The following is a 21568-nucleotide window of genomic DNA, read 5'->3' as shown; positions in this document are numbered from 1 at the left end:
AAACCAGATTAATTCAATCTAAAATAAAAAAAAAAATTAATAGATATATTTTATCATAATTAACCGATCCGTACATTTACTTTTAAAATTAAATATTTAAATTTTTTATATTTAATATATTCAATAAATAATCTTTATATATATATATATATATATATATATATATATATAAATATTGTTTAAATAATATAAAAATATTTATTTTAAGTGATATTCATATAATTGTGAAATTATAAAATTAAATATAAAATTATAATTTAACATTTAATAAATTTTAAACATTTTTATCCTGTCATGATGATTTATTAATATATTTTAATCTTTAATAATAATAAAACTTTAAATACCTGGAATTACAATACTCTTCAATTAGCAGCACCACCCATGGAATCCCCACATCTCCAACCATCACTATATTTTAAAACCCATAATAAAACTAGAACCAACAATCCACCATCATTCTCGATAAAAGCCTATAAAAATCACTTTTAAATTGGAACCAACAGACGCAACAACTTAAAATCATAGAATTTGCAACTTAATAGAGAAGAAGACTACAACAATTGCTCAATTTCAATCCCAACTGTGTAAGCCAAAATGGGTTCCATTCACCCTCAACATGCTAGCTCATGGTGAAGAGGTCCCAAATCAAGCCCTTATTATCAGTGCAAATCAAAATCTCTGCACTATACCACCACCTTTAGCACTACACATGGTGGTCATGTACCTTGGGTCCTGCTTATTCAATCCTAATTCAGCCAAGGGACTGTCGAGCTTTGCGCTCTCATTTCAATCTAAGCAAGTGACATCTCCCCAGATAAGGAGTTGAAGAGAATTTTTTTTTATTTCATCAATTGGTGGGGAGTTGAAGGAATCAAACATGAAGAGTTGTGTGTCTATTTGAATAGTAAACTTGAATTCGTGTGTGATAGGGAAGAGTTTAAATTATAGATGATAGGAGTGTTTTTGAAATTAAAATTTATTTTATTTTTTAATAAAATTTAAGAATTTAAAAGTTTAATTTTAAAAATAATGGAATTATTCTATTAATTATATTAAAATTTAGATATTAATATATATATATATTTTTAATAGAAAGTAAAGGATTTCATTGCATGGAATAGGGTTTAGGTCCAAATACAAGGCAGAGAAAGAAAGTCCAAGACCCATAAACACATAAACTAAAATGGTAGTAAAGCCATGAAAATTTATTAAATTACGGAAGCTTGATTGACAGCTACAGATAAATTTTCACTACTATTTTTTTTTACACACTAAAATTTATAGCTAAAAATATATCAGCTGAATTACTAAATTACAATAAAAAAAGGCAATTTGATTAGTTAATCATTCATGGGATTTTATGATTACATGATTGAAATGGAAAATAAATAGCTTAAAATTTCTTTGAATATCTTAATTTCACTAAGATCACCTCATCAAGATTTTCTACAATTAGTTTAGGATTTGGAAAGGAATATAATTTTGTACTTAAAATTAGAAAGCGTTTGTGTTCAGAAAATTAATTGATTTTGAAAACATAAGGGAAATATATTAAAAAATAAAAAAATAGTGCTCCTTATTAAAATAAAAAATTAATTATCTTCTATATTATGGAAAACTAGATTTTATACATTTTCAAAAAAAAGAAACAAGCTTTCTAACTTTTGTAAAATATAATTATTAAATTTATGAAAAAGTATAACTATTACAATTCAACTTTATTGATGTGATTGAAATGAAATTGTGTTACGATTAGTCAATCTGTAAAAAAAAAAATGTGAGATGGTTGGCACTTACGGTAGTCGCTCCAATGCTCAAGTCAATAAATCGAGAAAAAATACGAATGTAAATAATTATTTAAAATTTAAGAGCGGTTGTGTAGGAATTGCATACCTTTATTACTGTAATGAAAATAAAGTTAATTATAGTATTTTCTAAAAATTCGTCTTGTGTCGGCTAATTGATAAAGAATCACATTGACTAATTAATCGGAGATCCCATGATTATAGGCGTTATAGGAATCTGCTGGATTGTGCCTAATAATGATAATTTTATGTGAATACTCATCCTCTTCAAGAGAGAGTGATTCTTGATAAAGAACCTGATGCTATGGTGTCAGGATCTTCCTCTCTAGGGTGGAACCGCATATCAACTTATCAGACTCTTGTCACATGACCCTATCTTACAATGACAACTCATTACTTATTTTGAGCGATTGTTGTGTCACATTAGAGGTCCTCCGCTGTCTTCAATTCTTCATATTCGAAGGTGGCAGTTATCTTCTCGATCAAGGGCACGTGGCTTATTTAGATTGGCATTTTTCTGCTCACGTTGCTTTACCTGCTCCTACCTATAAATGATGATTGTATTGTTCTTCGAGCCACATTCAAAACCTATCGTCAAAACCGTCATATAAAAACCCTACTTTTCCTTTAGATACCACTTTCTCTTACAACTGACTTTTGTACTGTAAAAAAGTCTCGACCATTTCTCTTATTTGTACACTTAAGGTAACTCCTATTCGCTTTTAGTTTCACAATAATGAATGACAATACTTCTTCTTTTGCTTCTAAGAAGGACGTAGATCGCCTACACGTTCAATACCACATCTCTCGAGAAATCTTCTGTGTCTTTGCTCTATCTCCAAGCGTTCGTGTGGACGATCAAATTTTCACAAAGGATACTATTATGGTCTATGAGGAGCAGTTGAAGGTGGGTCTTTGATTTTCGATGGACCCGTTCTTTGTTGAAGTCCTTCGTTTCCATAAGCTGGCAATCGCCCAACTGCACCTTAACAATTAGAGGATCTTGGTGGCTTTTCACTTTCTCTGCTTCAACAACAACATCGAGCCGAGTGTTGCTTTATTCTCCCAGTTGTACCAGCTAGAAACCCGAAAAAATAAAGAGTTCTGGTACTTCAGCAGGAGAAAATGTCAAACTCTTTTCGATCGGATACCCTCATCCCTCAAACGCTAGAAAATAAGTTTTTCATCCTACGTCACCGAGTACCTGTGGGCTTTGGGCTGCTCCAAACTGACTGAAATGTGTATGTGGAGCTTCGGAAGGATGGAGTCTAGCCATAATGGGATGAGGAGGAGTCTTTAGACTTCTTGCAGAGGATGGCCTCGATACAGAGGATCGATATCACCGTCGCGTTGAGGAACGCTCTTTTGTCTTAGCAAAGCCATACTCAGGTTGACCAGGCTCAGGCTTTTCACTTGCCCAGCCTTCTAAGCATTTGAGAAAGCACATCTCATGTTAGCGTACAGGGTATTTTCTTTCTGCCCCATTTGTTTTTGAAACTGACTGTCTTGCTCACTTTTTATTTTATGCATATAAGGCCAAATCAAGGAATAAGTTTATCGAGGAAGCATGCGCCGCTCAGAAGGATAAAGTAGTTGTTGGAACGACCAGTCCTCCTACTAAACGAGCTCATCATACCAAGGAGATAATCATGCTTTCTCCTCCTCTAACCCTTCTTATAACAGAAGAATTGGCCCCTATTTATACCGAGTCTTCTACAAGAGGTAACTCTGCAGCAGTCTCTGTCTCTGTTGAGTCGTTAGTCGAGAATGCTGGAGTCGAATCCCAGTGGCCTCGTAGCATTCAACACCTGGCGCTGACTCGGATGATCTCTCTTCTTGAGGAACCTCACTTATCAGTTCTCATAGCCAAGAATGCTTTGAAGCCTAGGGATCATCACCACTTGAATGCGATCGAGACAGAAAACCTCTTTGACAATATCATACACTCTGCCATAAAGAGTGTCTTTTGTGCATATATGGCCAAGGAGCGGAACAACGCTCTGAGGCGGGAACTTAAGGCTCAAGAGATAGACAAAGGTCTCCTACAAGAAGAGTGCTCGAGAATCGGGCAAAGATAGTTGAGGATCAAGTGGCCATGCTTCAGCACCAAATCCAAGAGCTGCAATCTCAGGTTGAGGAGAATCGGGCTGCCTCTACTAGGATCACTGAACTAGAAGCAGAACTTTAAGAGACGGTGGCCCGGGGAGGGGAGATGTTTGTCGAGGACCAAGACTTGGTTAAGAAAGAGCTGGTGAAGCGATTTTCTTCTAAGAACTTTGCCTAGATAGATGAAATCTTCCTAGAGGAGGAGGGCGAGGATGAGCAAGAGGAGAGAGGATTGAAGACACCGACCGAGCCTCTACAGAAAATGTAATAAACGTAGAGAATATAAATTTAATAGAGACACGAGAGAAGGAAACTGAAGATATCCCTTCTCCCATGTGATCTTTTGAGATGTCATAAAAGTATCTCATTTCGTGTCTTGCCATTATTTTTATCAAGTGCTTGTATAATGAGTACTCATCTGTAACCCTCTTCCTAAAAAAACTTACATTATCATTAAAAAATGAGCTAAAGGGTTAACACCCAATCAAAGGACCTACTAAACATTACCTCTACTAACAAATCATTAAAGTAGGCTTGCTAACCGGATATGACACCAGTCATTAGCCTAACTAGTGGTCATAAAATAAATAATTTAAAAAATTTTGCAGAATTGGATTAATATCCAGATACCCACCTTACAGTCTAGGCATAAAAATGTTGTAGAAGCTTTTTTGTGAAACAGAACTAACACCCGATCCGTGGTCTGGCTAACACTAGCATTATGGCTTGGGCGTGTGGCTTGGCTAATACTCGCCTTATGACCTGAGCATAAGATGCCTTAGAAACTTTTTATAAAGTGGGGGTTAATACCTAGTTGCGTGGCTTGGTGGATGCCTGTCTTGTAGCCTAGCATAAAATGCCTTAGTTAATTTTTATAAATATGAAACTAATATCCGGATATGGGCCTAGCATATACCCACTTTGTGGCTATGGTATAAAGTGCCTTAGTTAGCGGGACTAACATTCGGTTGTTGAGATTGGTGGATACTTGCCTTGTGACCTTGGCATAAAATGCCTTAGAAATTTCTTATGAATTGGGTATAATGCTCAGTCATGTGGCATGGTGGATACCGACCTTGTGGTCTTAGCATAAAATGGCTTAGAGACTTCTTGTGAGGCGGGACTAACACCTAGTCATGTAGCCTGGCTAACACTCGCCTTATAGCTTGGCATAAGATGCCTTATTTAGTGGGACTAACACCAGAATTATGGCCTAGCGAAACCCGCCTTATGGCGTGGCATAAGATGCCTTGTTTATCTGGACTAACCTTCGGATCATGGCCTGGCAAAATCCACTTTGTGGTCTTGCATAAGGTGCCTTGTTTAGAGGGACTAATATCCGGATTATGGCCTGACAAAACCCGCCTTATGACTTGTCATAAAAGCCTTATTTATAGGGACTAATGGCCTAGCGGAATCCACCTTGTGGCCTACATAAGATGCCTTATTTAGCAGGACTAACTCCCGGATTATGGCCTAGTGGAACACGCCTTGTGGCCTGGCATAAGATGTCTTGTTTATCGGGACTAACACCCGAATTATAGACCGGCAGAATCCGGCTTGTAGCCTGGCATAAGATGTCTTATTTATTAGGACTAACACCCAAATTATAGTCTGGCAAAACTCGCCTTGTGGCTTGGTATAAGATGCCTTATTTATTGAGACTAACACCCGGATTATGGCCTGGCGAAAATTATTTTGTAACCTTTGATGAGTGCTCTTTAATCTTTTTTGAAGACGACAACCCCATCGTTCCTTATCACTAAATGATACAACACATGATAAAATAAATCGTTAACCGTTATTATAAAATTTTCTCAGATTATAAATATTCCAAGAGTAGGGAATGACTAGGCCATCTAACTTGGCCGGCCTATAAGACCCTGGTGAATAACCTTTGAGACCCTAAATGGTCTCTTCCAGTTCTAGCCCAACTTACCAGACCCAACATTATCGCTTATTACATCTGTTCTTTTAAGGGCTAAGTCTCCTATTAAAGACATGTGATATGACTCTACTGTTGAACATTCAAAACATCTTCGACGACTCGTTTATCTTTTTTCTTACTATAGCCAGGTCCACATGCAATTACATGAATAACCTTTACAGGTTCACTATCAGGGGTGATTTCATGAGTTGTTACCTCAAATTCAGGTCTCCTCTCTTCCCTACTCTTTTTCGCGAATTTTCAAAGTGTATCATCCCTTATTAACCTCTGGATCTCTTCTTTCAGTTGTCAGTGCTCCTTCGTTGTATGTCCGTGGTCTTCATGAAAGCAGCAGTACTTGATCATATCTCACCTTTCGGCTCTCTCAAGGTTAAACTTGGGAGGTCATCTGACTTTCTTGTCATTTTTCCTGATCCACATTAAAATATGTGTCCGTGAGTTATTCAGTGAAGTGTAATTACTATACTTACTTTGATTACCCCTTCCAGGGGACACTAGATAGTTCCTATGGTCTTTTTCATATATTTGCCTTTTTGGCTTTTGAGTTTAGTTTTTTACTCATCCTCTTACCATTTCTCAAAGTTTGGACTCCATCATCAACCTCACATACTTCTGAAATTTGTCTATTGAGGGTGTGTTTTGTCCACTATCAAGAGTGGAAGAAATAATAGCGCCCTCGTTGGCAGCAGGCTCAACAGCTCGTGAATTATCAATCATTTCGAGAAAGAAAGAAAAGAAAGATTTTTTTTTAAGAGAAAGGGAATAAGAGACCAGTTTTAATCGAAATGAATAAAGAATACAATGAATTTTCCGGCAATGGAACCAAATGATGTGGTCGAAACGAAACTATGTTACGATTGGTCAATCTGTAAGAAAGATAATATCAGATAGTTGGCGCCTACAACAACCACTTCGATACTCAAATCAATAAACTTAGGAAAAGCGCGAATATAAGAAATTGTTTAGAATTTATGAGTAGTTGTGTAGAAATTGTGTACCTTTGTCTTTGTGATAATTAATTTTTATATTGTAAGAATATGGAGTTAATTATAGCATTTTTTGAAAATTCGCTATGTGCCGATTAATTGATAAGAGATCCCACAAATCAGAAATCCCATGACTATAGGCATAAGGAGAATTTGTTAAATTGTATCTACTAATGGTAACTTTATATGAAAACTCATCATTTTAAAGGGAGGACAAGTCTTGATGAATAATTGAATATTATAGTGTTCAGGTCTTTCTCTTTACGGATGAACCGTGTATCGATTTATTAAATTCTTGTCACGTAATCTTATCTTATAATGACAGGTTATTACTTATTTTAAACAATAGTTATCTTACATTATTTATAAGAGTATAAAGAAAAGCAAGAGCTTATATAATTGACATCTTAAGTAATTATATTTTTCTAAAAATTAAGAATTAAATATTAAGTTACATTTATATAGATTAAATAACTATAGAATTAAACATTAATGTTAAAAAAAATAATTATCTAATTGGCTTGTTTTATATATATATAATATATTAGTTTCTATTAAATGAATTCACGTGATGTGAAGAGAATTTAATTTAATTAGATTAGAAATATTATGACTATAAAAAATATATATATACTAATTTGAGAAAAGAAAGTGCATGGAATAAAATCTTGGTTGGTTTACCTTTGGGCTCCCAACGATTTCTTTGAACAAAGGAAGAATGTAGGTAATGGTGGAATTTCAAAGAAAATTCCTCACTTTCTCCTATTTGGTCCATATGAAAAGATAAGAACAACTTGGTGTCACTGTTCTCTGGAATTGATGCTAGGGATCATATATGTCTGCAGCACTGGGTCAATTACACCAGTTTTTTTCTTTTTTCTTTTTAAACATCAGAACATAATCATACAGGGATTCTGAGGATAAAATTGTCAAAATTATGACCATCACTTGCACGTACATCAGTCTCTTTTTATTTTTTTTATTTTTTTTCAAAAGATTAGAATATATGTATATATAAATTTAAAGACGAGACTCAATTGCACTCCGAGGCTTAGCCTGGTAGAAAATGCATCCTTGTAGTCTTGAGAGGTCTGAGGTTCAATTCCACCAACCCCTATTTCAAAAAAAAAAAAAAGACAAGACTCAATTATTATTAAAATAAATACATATTGCATTTCTAAATTTATCGAAATAAATTTTGTACTATTTTAAACTTTAAAAAAAATTATATAATATACTTAAATTATTAAAAAATATAATTAAAAAAATATGACAGTCAAATGATGGACTCACCATTTTATATTTTTAATAACTTAGCCTTTAAAGCAAGAAAGAACATATTCTGGTTGACATGCGTGCCATTGCCAAGTGTGCCTCCAAAAATATTATGATTCTATTCTAAATAAGACCAAGCAATTCTTTCTCTCTTTTACTCCATTAACAGAATGCATAGGACCACACTCACTTTCCTTACCATCCATGTTCTGTCCCATACCCATTCACCTAAAGCTGTTTGCATATTAACGATCAGCGTTCAAATAAGTAGTTCACCATAAGATTTATAATCTACTTGCATCCCACATTATCATTTATTAAATAATTGCCATACTCGCCTATAAATATATGAGAAGAATCCTGCAAGCTTTCACAAGAACTAAGAAGATAGTAGTTGATGATGAAGAAGAAGAATAATGCAGTAGACTTCTTGTCTAAGAGTCTTGCATGGAGAGATAGAGAGCGTGGGGTTGAGCCAAGGATGACTTGCCGCGCATATATGTATGCCTATCGTTTGTTTGAACGTAGAGGATTTTCGTGGCAAGCATCCTTGGCTCTACTTGGCTCTGTATTTTCTCATGCCAGATTCACAGGCAAACTCAAACGTAAACTTTGTTTTCGCAGTAATCAGTCTGTCTACTTCCACTCATTATTGCATTACACCATATTGTTTCATCAATCTTTTTTTCTGGATTATTATTAGCAGCAGTAGTAAATCGGGAATGATGGAATGTCAACTGTGTACATTTGTAAAATTTGTACATTCCCAATTAATTTGGATTCTAAGGCATAATTATAGGAATTAATATATTATTATAATTTATATTTATATCAAAACCATAATGAAAAATAAACAAAATTAATCCACCGCAGAAATATAATACTTCATAATTGAATTACATTCGATCAATTCACATGCATGTATCAGATACTTGACATTTGATCCATGAATCCTTAGATCTTTCTTATTTCTAATACTTTTTTTTCCAAACCCTAATTCTTCTCTTTTTTTTCTTCTTCTGTACTGAGTTATTATCAGGAAAGACAATTGAAGTGGAGCTGATTGTGATACAGGTTTGTTTCTTACAATAAAAACATTGATTTTTCTAATGGCAGCCTGTTACATTAACATCCTATGCTGCATCTTGCCAGAGAACAGGCTTCGTAGCACAGATAGAAAACCTGAATAAATTGCAAGAAAATGACTAAAAAATTACAAAGTTCCTAAGAAATGAAATTGTTCATTTGTCTACTTCAGCTATCCACATTTGTTATAGGACCTTTGAACCAGTGCCTAGCACTGAAGATCCAAGAAGAAACAGTGAGGAAGAGCAAGCCACCAACAGCAACAGGAGTGTAGTTGAGGGTCTCATTGGTAATGGGGTAGGCTACAGGCAATGAGAAGAGGATTGAGATGGTTAATACCCAAAGGACTGCAATCCAACCTACCAGGACACCGTAGCGACCCAAATTGAATGGTCCTGGGGTGAATGACTTGCTTGCCAAGGTCACCCTGAAGAAGATTGGCAGGGCATAAGCAATATACAGGCCAATAGTTGCTATGGATACCATGGCCTGAAATGCTACTGTGCTTCCAAGATACTACAGAGATTCAGAAGAAATAAATGGTAAGCATCAATTTTGTTATGACAATCAGCACAAAAATTAGGACATAAAAAATTTAGTCGTGGTTCGACCGTAAAATCTACATCCACGCGTAAAATAGAAATAAAATCTCACTCGAAAAAAAAAAGTATTATATTCTCTTAAAAGTTTCAAAATCCTGACTCGGTGTGTATCCCAAAATCTTTATAGAAAAATATATATATATAATTATTTATAACCTTCGTACATTCTTTTTTATCCAATTTGAACAGCAGTGTCACAATTCGACCCATGAAAAAAATACCCAAATTCAAGCCACATAAATAACAATTCACATCCAGAGTAAAACAAAAATGGCCAAAGAAGGCAGCCAATAAGGAATGTCTTCAGAGAAAAAAAAGCTTGTACTTGAAAATTTTTTCACAGCCCCATGGACTCCTATACATGCTAGGAAATCCAAGTTTCTTGCATTTGCAGAGATATATAATAGAAAGGTATTTACTGGCAATTGATAACTAGCAGAAATCAACTCCAGAGGGTTTTGTTCTATATATAGCAAACATAATAATTTGAACTGAAAAGAAAACAAAAGGAATGGGGATTACCGTTAATGCCATGCAAAATGATATAAAAGCACCAAGCCAAACAGCATTTATAGGAACCTCCTGCTTGTTAACTTTATGCCATAGTGATGAGAATGGCATAGCTCCATCTCTAGAAAATGCGTATGCCATTCTGAGAATAAATATGCAGCATTGTCAATAGCTAACAAGGATCATTAGACTCCTGAAGTGATTCAAATATGAGATATCAAAACATGAACTACACATATTTTACCTGGAGTTGCTAGTTACTGAACTCATCCCACAAAAAAATATGGCAATTGCAACTACTCCTAAGCAAACAATTCCCCCAGCTCCACTTCCATATCTATTCTTGAATGCTTGGTAAAATATTTCAGCAATGGCATAACCACCAGCGTCATTATCTTCACTCAAGAGGTAAGGAATGTTGGTAACTGCAAATGTGATACCAAGAATGTAAAACCATCCAAATATAACAGATATCCCAATGGCGCTGATTATTCCTCTAGGTCCATTCTTATCGGCACTCTTGGTTTCCTCTGTCTGTAGATAACAGTTTACAGTAGTTGATTAATTTCAGTCGACTTCATCATCAAGCCAAAAAATGGGGGAATGAGAAATACCCTGATAAACCAGTTATTATGCAAGTAAAATTCTTGAGAAGATGTAAATGCTGTTAATTATAATAGATTGGTTAATTGATCAGGTAGTCTAGTCAGCAAATTAGTTACACAAGTTTAAACAAATTCAGATAGACAGTTGGCGGTAAGCAATGTTAGTTGTGGAGCTTGCATATCAAAATGTAACAAGACAAGTTCCAGGATCAATGAATCATTTTTCAGGTTCAACCATTGAGCTTGAAATGGTACCAGAGATAAAAACGATTAGTCGTAAATAGTGATGGTTATCTTTTACAAAGCTTTTGAACCTTCTCGTCAATGGCCCCAAGTCTTTAATCTGAAATTTAGTACTCAAAAATCTTTCAAGCATTGAATTTCATCATTATTATCACCTGCAAGAATTATGTCACTAGTGTTACCAATTTGAAAGATTATTTGAATACTTGATCTCTGATTAAAGACTTGGGGCCATTCAAGTACTTTTCTGTGGGACTTGATGTTGCACAATCATCAAAAAGGTACATGTATCTTCGAGAAGAAAAATACATTGGATTTGAAGGATGCTGCTGTAACTGGTTGTTAACCAGCAGACACACCTCGAGCAAAATTTGAAATTAAGAAATGATGAGGGAGATTTGTTGTCATGTTCTAAGTTCTCAGATGTTGATTGGTAGGCTAATTTATCTCATTATAACCAGACCAGATATTAGTTTTGTCGCTCAATATTGGAGTCAATACATGCATCTCCAAAGGAATTGCATCTTGAATCAGCATATAGAGTCTTGAGATATCTAAAAGCTTCCATTAAGCAAGGTGTTTGAGCATCGGGTGCTACAACTGAAAGGGTATTATGGTTCCAATTGGACAGGTTGTCAATCATCATTTAGATCAATAATGGATTATTGTGTGAAAATTGGGAACTGTTTGGTATCTTGGAAAAGTAAAAGGCAAAATACTATCTCAAGTTCCTCAGCAGAAGTCAAGTACAAACCCATGGCTGATTAGACAAGTAAGATAATCTAGTTAAAGAGGCTTCTGCTTGAAATGGGAATTTAATGTAATGCTCCAGCAAAGATGTTTTGTGACAACACTTCATATGGCCAAAAATCCAGTTTTCAACGAAGGAATAAACATATGATAGTCACAAGAAGGAAGCATCGTTTCAGCTTATATATACTCACAAGAATAGCTAGCAGATATACTTACAAAAGCACTTGAAAAAGAAAACAACATTAACCATCAAACTAGGGGTTTTGAATTTGTTTCAACCCACACTTGAGGAGATGCATTAATTACAATAGCAAAGTTGATTGACCGCTTAGTCTAGTCCGCAAATTAGTTAGACTAGTTGTAAGGATTCAGTTGCATAGTTGAAAGCTCAGCATGTTCTGAAGCTTGTATAAAAATGAAACAATTTCCAGTTTCAACCCTTTAGCTTGAAAAATCCTGGGAGATTGACATATAAAAATAATAGAGCACAAGTATTCTAAAACACGAGATTCTTGTGATTGCAAAGTATTAAGAGTATAAAGAGTACATAACAGAAGTTCTCTTTTCAATAAACAGAGAATAGGTTGCTTATTCATATGAATTTCTTGAATATAGTAGTTCATTCTCTTCTTTTCACATGAAAAGTTTGGTTAGATTGGCTTGATTTAATCTAACAAAACTTTTAGAGGTTGAACTCTTAATACTTGAAAATCAATCAAAAACTTCATTTTTGATATGCACACTTTTTATATGTTGATCCTAGAAAAAAATTTCTAGATTCGCCATTGCAAGGAATCAACAAAAAGAAAAAAGAAAACATACCATATGCGCAGATGCATCATAGCCAGTAAGGGTGTACTGACTCATCAGAAGTCCCAGGACAAAAATGTAGGGTTTACTACTGATTCCGTCTCCATTATTTGTGTTGTAGTATGTGAAAACAAACTTGGCACTAGCCCTCTCCGTTGCAACACAGGGTATGAGAATTGTAAGAACTATAACACCTAAAAAAAATCCAAAATACAACAGAAATATAAGAGATAAATTGGCTCAATGAAGGGGAAAATAAGAAAATAGAGCCATGAATTCTTACCTACAAGATTCCAGACAGCAGCCAGTTGTCCAAAGAAAGATAGTACCGAGATAGGAAGACTATTAAGTATAGCATGCAGGAATAAAATTCCTCCATGCATACCAATAACTATGTATTTTGATGCCTCATACCCTCCACCATTTTTTCCACCCGTGCTAAGGAGAATTATCACCTGAATCAACTGTGCAAGTGAGAAATCTACACTGGTTGTAACAGCCCACTGCAAATAAAAATGTATATGAAATTGTTAGCATAACAGGTCATTTACATCTTAAACGAGCTTGGCTGCAAACTCTAGCATGGACTCTCTGGTGTACCTGACCAACAATGTTGAACCTGCAAGAAAATAAACAATTCACTTGGCATCAGGACGTGCATTATTTCCTGGTACTTCAATCACATTAAGTTTGGAAAGCATCATTTTTGGTGTACACTTAGTATTATCTGAGATAAAAATGTTCAAGTTATGATCACTATTTCACCTCCTTTTTGTTAAATTTGAGGAGATAGTCTGATTATAATGGTCATACATAAACAAGTAATTTGGTCCCAAGATTTTGTAGTTTCCTACTTTAACACTCAAAATTTAAACAGAAAAAGTAAAGCATACCCTGATCTTCCTGTGTTAGAAAAGTTTGCCGAGCATCATACAGATAACAATCGGCAATAATGTCAGGCCCAAATCATTTTTTTGCCACACATGTATGAATATATTTGAAGTATACAATGCATAAACCTAATCAATCCATAAAAAATGACAAAACTGATTTAAAATTATGAGGAAACATTGTTGTTTTCTGAAAAGAAAATGAGGATGGAATTTACGTGACTATATGAAAGACCCAGCTTTAAATGGTCCAAATGAATTGCATTCAGAAGATAATGCAGTGATGTGATTAGCAGAGACATATCAAATCATTATTCTCTGCCATTACTGTGATTGACTAAATCAATCCAAAGAATAAATGAAACACTTGAAACACACAAAAAGATCTGAATCTTCTAACAGTCGATAAGGCGCAAATAGCAGCTGTGAGCTAATGGAAAAAGGAAGCGAACACATCAAACACATAACAGGCTAGGCCATGGCCGAAGGAAGCTTTTGAAGAAATCCTATGAATTCTAGTTAAAAATGAAGTATGCTTATAACCTTCAAATTCCAAGCCTAACTTAATGGGGGAAGAGAACAGGAAGATCAGGAGTGAAAGAATCAGACTGTCAGAAACCAAATGATAACTGCAAACAAAATGTAAAACTATAAAACTAAAGCAGCATAAGGACGCGATGGAATTTTCCGGTACCAATATATTACCAGCCAGTTAACCAAGAAGCAAACGGTGCCCATTGAGGACCAGCAAGCTTTGCACTCCAATAGTAGAGACCCCCAGAAGTTGGGAAAGAGGAGCAAATCTCAGCCATTGCTAACCCAACAGCCATGGTGAACCCACCAGCAATAAACCAACCATACTGCAACGAAACTGGTCCACCAAAACTGAGGCCGGTGTTATATAACGTGGTTATGCCCGTCAGCACAGATATGATCGAAAACGAAAAGGCAAAATTGGAAAACACCCTGCAAATTTTGGAACAAAACATGCCCATATTTTGATCCATTTCATTATCAACAATGAACTGGGTATCAAAAACCACAAATTTCAATCAAACAAAAGAAAGAAACAAGCAAATGGGTTGTTGAGAAATTTACGAGAGATCACGCTTGAGTTCTTGTTTGTAGCCTAGCTCCTTGAGACGGGCAGCCCCTGAATCAAGGCCAACCTTGCCATTTTGATCTGTATGAGATGGGAGACTCATTTTTTCACTGTCTAAAACACAATCTTGGAAATAACAAAGGAAAAAGATAAAGAGAGATTTCAGGGAAAGAACGAGGAAGAGAGAGAGAGATACAGTCTGGTTTTTGCAACCAAAAGAGACCAATCTCTAGCTCTCTGCCCCCTTCTTTCTTGGGTTCTCCTCTAGAGTTCACCCTTCTTCTCTGCTTTCTTTGCTTGAATCTTTGGTATTTTGGGGTGTTTATTTAATCATATAATAAAATCTTGCTAATATTGTATTTGCAGGTTGCAGCAGACAGCAGTAACTCATTTTGGTATGGAGCTTATTGGTCAAAGTACAGAGCCGCCGAAGTCATGGAATTTGACAGATGGGAAACGTTGCCTATACGTGGAGCTTCTTTCCCACCTAAATTTAAGATTCCGTTACCGCTTTTTCGTGTGCCGTGTTTCAAATCCGTGATCTCTCAATTTTAAAAATAATTATAATAATTTCAATATGTAATCAATTAAATATCATGCGCTTTATATTACTATTTTCATTTGTGTTTGAAATATAATTAAAACCCTTCATTCGTTATATAAAATAACTTTCCTATTTATTTTAAATTATAAATCAATACATTTATAATTATTAATAAACATATTGAAAAAATAAAATCACGAGTTTTAATATTAATTTATTAATATAAAACATCTAATTTTTAATAAACCAAATACGTTACAAAAATAAATAAATTATATATTAATTTTTTTAAAGATTCTATAAAAGATAAGTAAATTTATTATCGGGAAACAAAATAACTATTTAAAACGAAATAGTGATAATAAATAGAATCTCAGCAATACATTCAGATTCTTATTTGCCATGTTGGCTTACTTTTCCTTCTTCTTCTACTCCTTTATTTTTTTTTTTAAATTTAAGCAGCCTTGATAAAACATTGATGCTATAGATTATAAATAAAAATTTAAAAAACCTAATAATGTCAATAGATGTTAATAAGGCATGCATGCACCAAACTAATAGATTTTACTTTTTAATACATATTAAATAAATTTATATTTAATAAATAATTATTATTTCAAAAATAAAAATAGCTCGTAATTTAAGAAAATACTAAAAAAGTATTTTTATTAGATGGATAGAATAATAATTATTATTTAATTATTAAAGTTTTTCCATAGTGAAGTTGGTGGCCTCTTAATGGGTTTGAGTTGAGATATACAACAATTTGTGTGCTTGCAATGGAAAATTCAATATATTTTAAGATATTTTTTTGTTATGAGATTTTTTTTTCTATAATTTTTATTTATTTTATTTATATATATATATATTAAAAATATAATTTTTTAATTAATTTTTCATTATATTCATTTTAAATGTATTAAATTTTATTAAATATTAAAATATATTTTAATAAATGCAAGGCATTGCTGAAAGTGTTTGCGTCATCTGATTTCTATAATTTTATATGCAATTCTAATTATTTATTTATTAATATAAAGCTCGAGATACTCCATTGACCTTACTCAGAATAATATAATATAAAAGAATTGTTTATTTGTTCAAAAAACGAAAAGAATAATTATAATTACAAATTTCAAACATTTGCGGCATTATCAAGGATACGTTGACTAATGAAAATTGAAATAATTTTTTAAAACAACTTTTATAAGAAACTTCAACATAAAATTTCTTATTTACATACATCAGTTTTTTAAATAGGGAACTGAGGCTAATAGAATTTCAGTTTTTAACCAAAAAAATATTTGTAATAAACTTTTAATATAATATTTCACAACTAAATAAATACTTAAAATACTATATAATTATTATAATATATATATATATATATAAAGCACATATGAAAGTTTTAATATTAAAAAATTAAAAAAAAAACATTTGTGATTAGAAAAGTTATGAGTGATTTTTAAACTAAATACTCCTAAACTCGCAAAAATAATCGCAATCACAGATTAAATAATTATAGAGAGAGTATTTTCATATGAGAGAGAGAGAGAGAGAGAGGCCGTCCTGGTGAAGAGCTGAACTGTTAGACAAAGTCCTTTTCAGGATGCAATAATGAGGAATAGCAACTTGAAGTTTTGGAGGTGACAATTTATAGGCCAAATAGACCAATCATATCATTATGATTAAATCCATTCAAATATCATGGCGTAGTCCCACCACCCCTCACGTGCCATTCAAAGATCACGTAGGATGCTTCTTCTGATGGTTATTGAAGGCTTAGTAGACGGTTATGCGCTTATGCTTTTCTATTTATTTTTTTTTAAAAAAAAGAGATTTTAAGTTAAGTCAGACTTAAATTTATGCTCCATTTTTTTTGAAAATATTTTTCATATATGTTTTTATATTATAAAATATTTTTTATGGAAAATATTTTTTAAAACAAATAATTTTTATTTTTATTTGATTGTAACTTAAAAAATGAAAAATAATAACAAATAAATTTATATAGTGTTGTTAATAAGGTGTTCAATATTTAGAAGATGGTTTCCACTTTGAAAATAATAAGTTATTTTTTTATAATTTTTTAATTTTTTAAAAACTTCAAAAATATTAAAACAATATTTTTTCACCAAATAAATGAAGGCTTAAATTTTAAAATAATTTAAATAAAAAATTACAAATAAACTAAACTAGATATCACCAAATACATCTCCCTCCACTTTGTTCCAATTATCAAAATTTTCCACATATCATTAAATTTTTTATACAATGAAAGAATATTAATTATGTTAATAGCAAGAAATGCTTCCCGCATGAGTAACAAGAAACAATTTTTCTTACTTTTTTTTTCACAGAAATCATCGTAAGATGAATCATTTAGTAGTTTTTTTTTTTTTAAGAATTCAAATAACTAAAGCAACTTGGATCAGTAACGATACATAATTCATTCAAGCAATCAACTAACTAGAGCAACTTAGTCACCATCATTTTAATATTTAGTTGAGTTATTCTCAATTAATCAAGATCTGAATCAAATTAAATGACTTTAATAATTTAAATTTCATTATTCTCTAGAAGATAATGTTGACAAAATTTATTTCCAAATAAAAACATTTTATATAGAATCTTTTATTAATATTATATCAATAAAATTCAGATCTCTATAAAAGTAAATCTAACAGCTGTAGATAGTTAAATACACATATATATAGCTGTAATAGGAAGCAGTATCAATCATGAACCACTCACATGCCAAAGAAAAATAAATATGGGATGAAAAGAGAACATGTGCAATTATAGTAAACTTTTTTATACTAATTATCATTTCTATAAAAATGTGACCTTTTTTTTTAAATGGATAAAAATGTGACCTTAAAAGGGAATTAGACTCTGATAAATGTTAACATTTCATTTCACAGGCAAATTCTTTAGATGGGAAAAAATCAGTAAATAATTTCTTTTATTAGTTTTTTAGCAAATTGAGTGTTTTGACTTTTCTGGGTGGGAATTGTTAAAGCAATTGCAAATATATCTTGAAAAAACTTAACCGGCTAATAAAATATATATATATATATATACTAATAATTTTCGGAAAATTATTGTTCATATTAAGTTCTAATTTTGAGAAATTATTATTTAAACCAAATTCATATGGATTATAGTATTAAATAAGAGGGAAACTCATATAAAATTTTATATATTTATATTATAGTTTATGTTGATTTTTTTTTTATAGATTTCATTAATAAAAATATATTGGTGACTTTTAATTAACTGAATATATCCATTTCAAAAAAAAAATTAACTGAATATATAAATATTCCAAATCAAGTAAAAATTTTCCGGATTACGGAAAGAATCTCTTATTTTCTCAATAATTTAATTTAGAGAAGGCTATGACTTCTCTGCCCTTTTCATCTTTCTCATCTCCATTTATCACTTTTCTATATCCTCCATCCTTTCTTTATTTATTTATCCTCTTTGAACGGTTATTGGTGAATTTCTCATTGTAGCTACCCTTAAAGTAGTTTTTTTCTTCTCATATTTTTTAAATAAACTCCTACATATACTTCCATTTGAAATAAATATGCATTTATCTCCTCGAATTTGTACCATTAGAAATGTTGTTGAGATTCTATCTGCAGTACTGAGGTCACTCCCATTACTACCATCTTTTTTTTTTTTTTTTTTTTTCTATTTGAATAGAGGATGGAAGAGTGGAAATTTAACTAGGATTTTCAAGTGAGTTATGACTTTATTCACTGGACCAAATCAAACTAGATTTTGTTTTTTTTTTCTCTCAGCAATGTTTTGTTTTATTTTTATTACAGCACGTATATGGACTTATTAGTAATTTAGAATAAAAAATGTATCTTTTACTCCTTCTAATTTGAGACTTGGAATCTTCAATTACGGGTAAAATTTTTTTTAATCAAAATGGAACCTGCTTGTATGATATTGGCATTTGGTGGTTTAAATTTTCATATGGATCATAGTGGTAGCAATTGTGATTTCATGGAGAAATTATATGGTAGAGCTCTATTACCATCCAGAATTGTCTACATAATATATTAAATTAATAAAAATAAAATAAATAAATAACTAAAACCTACAGGTAGGTTAATGAATCTTTAAAATATAATAACTGATTAATAATTTTAAAACGTCGTTGTTTTGAGAATGATTAATATTATTTTGACAAAAATATTTTTCCTTAATCAATTCTTTTAAGGTGCTCAAATACTAAAAATGCAAAAAAGATAAAAATTAAAATTTTTTGAAATAAACTTCTCAGCGCTTTGTTTAGTTTAAGAAATATCTTATATATGAAATATATTTACCGTATTTTTTCGTAAAAAATATTTTTAAAAAACAATTTTTTCTCATTATTTGCGTATAATGTTAAAAAGTAAATAAATTTAATAAGATTTGTAAAATTAAAAAATGCTATTTTTTTTAAATCCATTTTCCTTTAAAATGATATAAATTTTCTTTTAACCAGGAATATTTGTGATTAATTATTTTTAAAAAAATATTGAAAATGGGAAAAGTATAAAACAAATAAAGCCCAAGTATTATCTTTTTTAAGTATCGCTGCTATGTCCCGAGTACAGTGTTAGGGCCTCAGAGAGTTGAGGCCCATGATTGGGCCTGTAACGGTGTAAGACTGACAAGTCCTTGTTAGGACAAGGCATTAAAATCCCACTTTCCATTTGTTTATTTTTTTATTTAAAAAGATTTTCTGTGAAAAATTCAAAATAAGAGGAGAAAATTGAATGCGTAGGAAAATTGTTAATTTTACTGGCCTGTGTGGAATAATAAATTCAAAATTAATTTAAATAATTCAATAAAAAAATTATGTATTACAAATAAATATTAAAATAAACATTTATTTTATTCTTTGAAAATAAGTGATGAATAAATTGAATATTTTATTTTTTAATCTACTCTTATTTTAAAAATATATTTTAAAGAAAAAATGTTTAAATTTTTCATAAAACACGTAATTAAATAAATTAAATTCCTATAAATTATGTCAATTTAATAAAAAAATATTTCTTTAAGTGGCTTATTCTCAGACTACATAAAGTTTTATTACACTATAAATATCAAAATTAATTAAATAAATTTAATTTATGCAATAATTTTTTAATTTAATTATTATTAAAAAATAATAAAATTAATTTTTAAACATATAAATATTTTTTATATACTTTTTAAAAGGTTGGATATATAAATCAAATCACTAATTTAATACCACTCTCATTTAGTTGATTTTTTTTTAATTTGTTGATGCTAATTATGATTGAAATGTACACTTAATTTTACCTAATAATTAAAAAAATTATGGTGCAATTTATTTTTTTAAAATAAAAATTAGAGATAAAAGTATGCTTGGAACAAAACAAATACTGCCATAACGATGTAATAATAAAAGAACAAAGAGATAAAAGAAGAGGCGTACCAGCCAGTGAGCCAGGAAGCAAAAGGCCCCCACTCATCGCCGCAGAGCCTGGCACTCCAAAAGTAGAGACCACCAGAAGTAGGATAAGCAGAGCAAATCTCCGCCATTGATAGACCAACGATCAAGGTGAGCAACCCCACAATTGGCCACCCGTATATCATAGTAAGTGGCCCACCAAAAGTTAGACCAGTACTGTACAGCGTGGTGAGACCTGTCATCACTGATATGATGGAAAATGTCACCGAGAAGTTTGCGATTGCCCTGCACATCACAACATCACAGCAAACAAACTCAATGGCTGTTGAGATATTTCCTCTCTGATTCTTAATTAGATGCCAGATGAAAACGCAATGGAAATTTAACAAAATCTGCAATTGCTCAATTAAATTTCGATATGACCGAAGAATAGAAACGTTGCGGGAAAAGAACTTGATGAGCGTTTAGACTTTAGGGTGAGGATTTGTATACGCACGAGAGAGTACGGCTGAGTTCTTGCTTGTAACCGAGCTGTTCCAATCGAATATTGTCGGAATCAATGGCGTCGCCATCTCCGAGAGGGAGGTAAGGGGCTGTAGCGGCTGCTACTTCTTCTAGTTGCAGGTTTCCGAGCCCTCTTTCCATTTACTGATATTTTAATTCTCCAAGTTCATGGGTTCGGATATTTTAGCCTTTTTGTAAAGTGGGCGTTACTTTGGCAAAAAGCAGTTCTAATCTAACGATCAACAGCTACTCTTTTTTTCTAACAGAAGGTCAATATCTAGCCACTTGTTTGATGTTGTGGCTACGACGACTAAAAAGAGTATTTTCGGGTATTTAAATCCATCAAATTT

The 21568-nt window shown here is 32.2% G+C and overlaps 1 protein-coding gene across 2 annotated transcripts; it reads right to left on the bottom strand.

The window, feature by feature from the left end:
- Window positions 1–9171: 9171 nt before the first annotated feature.
- LOC110600199 (amino-acid permease BAT1) lies at window positions 9172–21385 on the bottom strand. 2 transcript variants are annotated; one of them, XM_021736993.2, is made up of 9 exons: window positions 20739–20920; window positions 14721–14805; window positions 14328–14588; window positions 13333–13351; window positions 13016–13235; window positions 12745–12926; window positions 10566–10855; window positions 10334–10463; window positions 9172–9725 (listed from the first exon to the last, which is right to left on the bottom strand). In XM_021736993.2, the coding sequence occupies exons 1-9, from the start codon at window positions 20773–20775 to the stop codon at window positions 9378–9380; spliced, it is 1572 nt and encodes a 523-aa protein (XP_021592685.1). In that variant the 5' UTR covers window positions 20776–20920; the 3' UTR covers window positions 9172–9377. The 2 variants fall into 2 exon arrangements, with proteins under 2 accessions (XP_021592685.1, XP_021592684.1); XM_021736992.2 differs by lacking the exons at window positions 14328–14588; window positions 14721–14805 and adding an exon at window positions 21211–21385 and having other exon boundaries at window positions 20739–20999.
- Window positions 21386–21568: the final 183 nt, after the last annotated feature.

The sequence above is a fragment of the Manihot esculenta genome, chromosome 14 (assembly GCF_001659605.2).
Source record: "Manihot esculenta cultivar AM560-2 chromosome 14, M.esculenta_v8, whole genome shotgun sequence".
NCBI lineage: Eukaryota > Viridiplantae > Streptophyta > Magnoliopsida > Malpighiales > Euphorbiaceae > Manihot > Manihot esculenta.
Note: the sequence above shows the minus strand (reverse complement) of the source record. Positions and strands in the feature narration are given on the sequence as shown.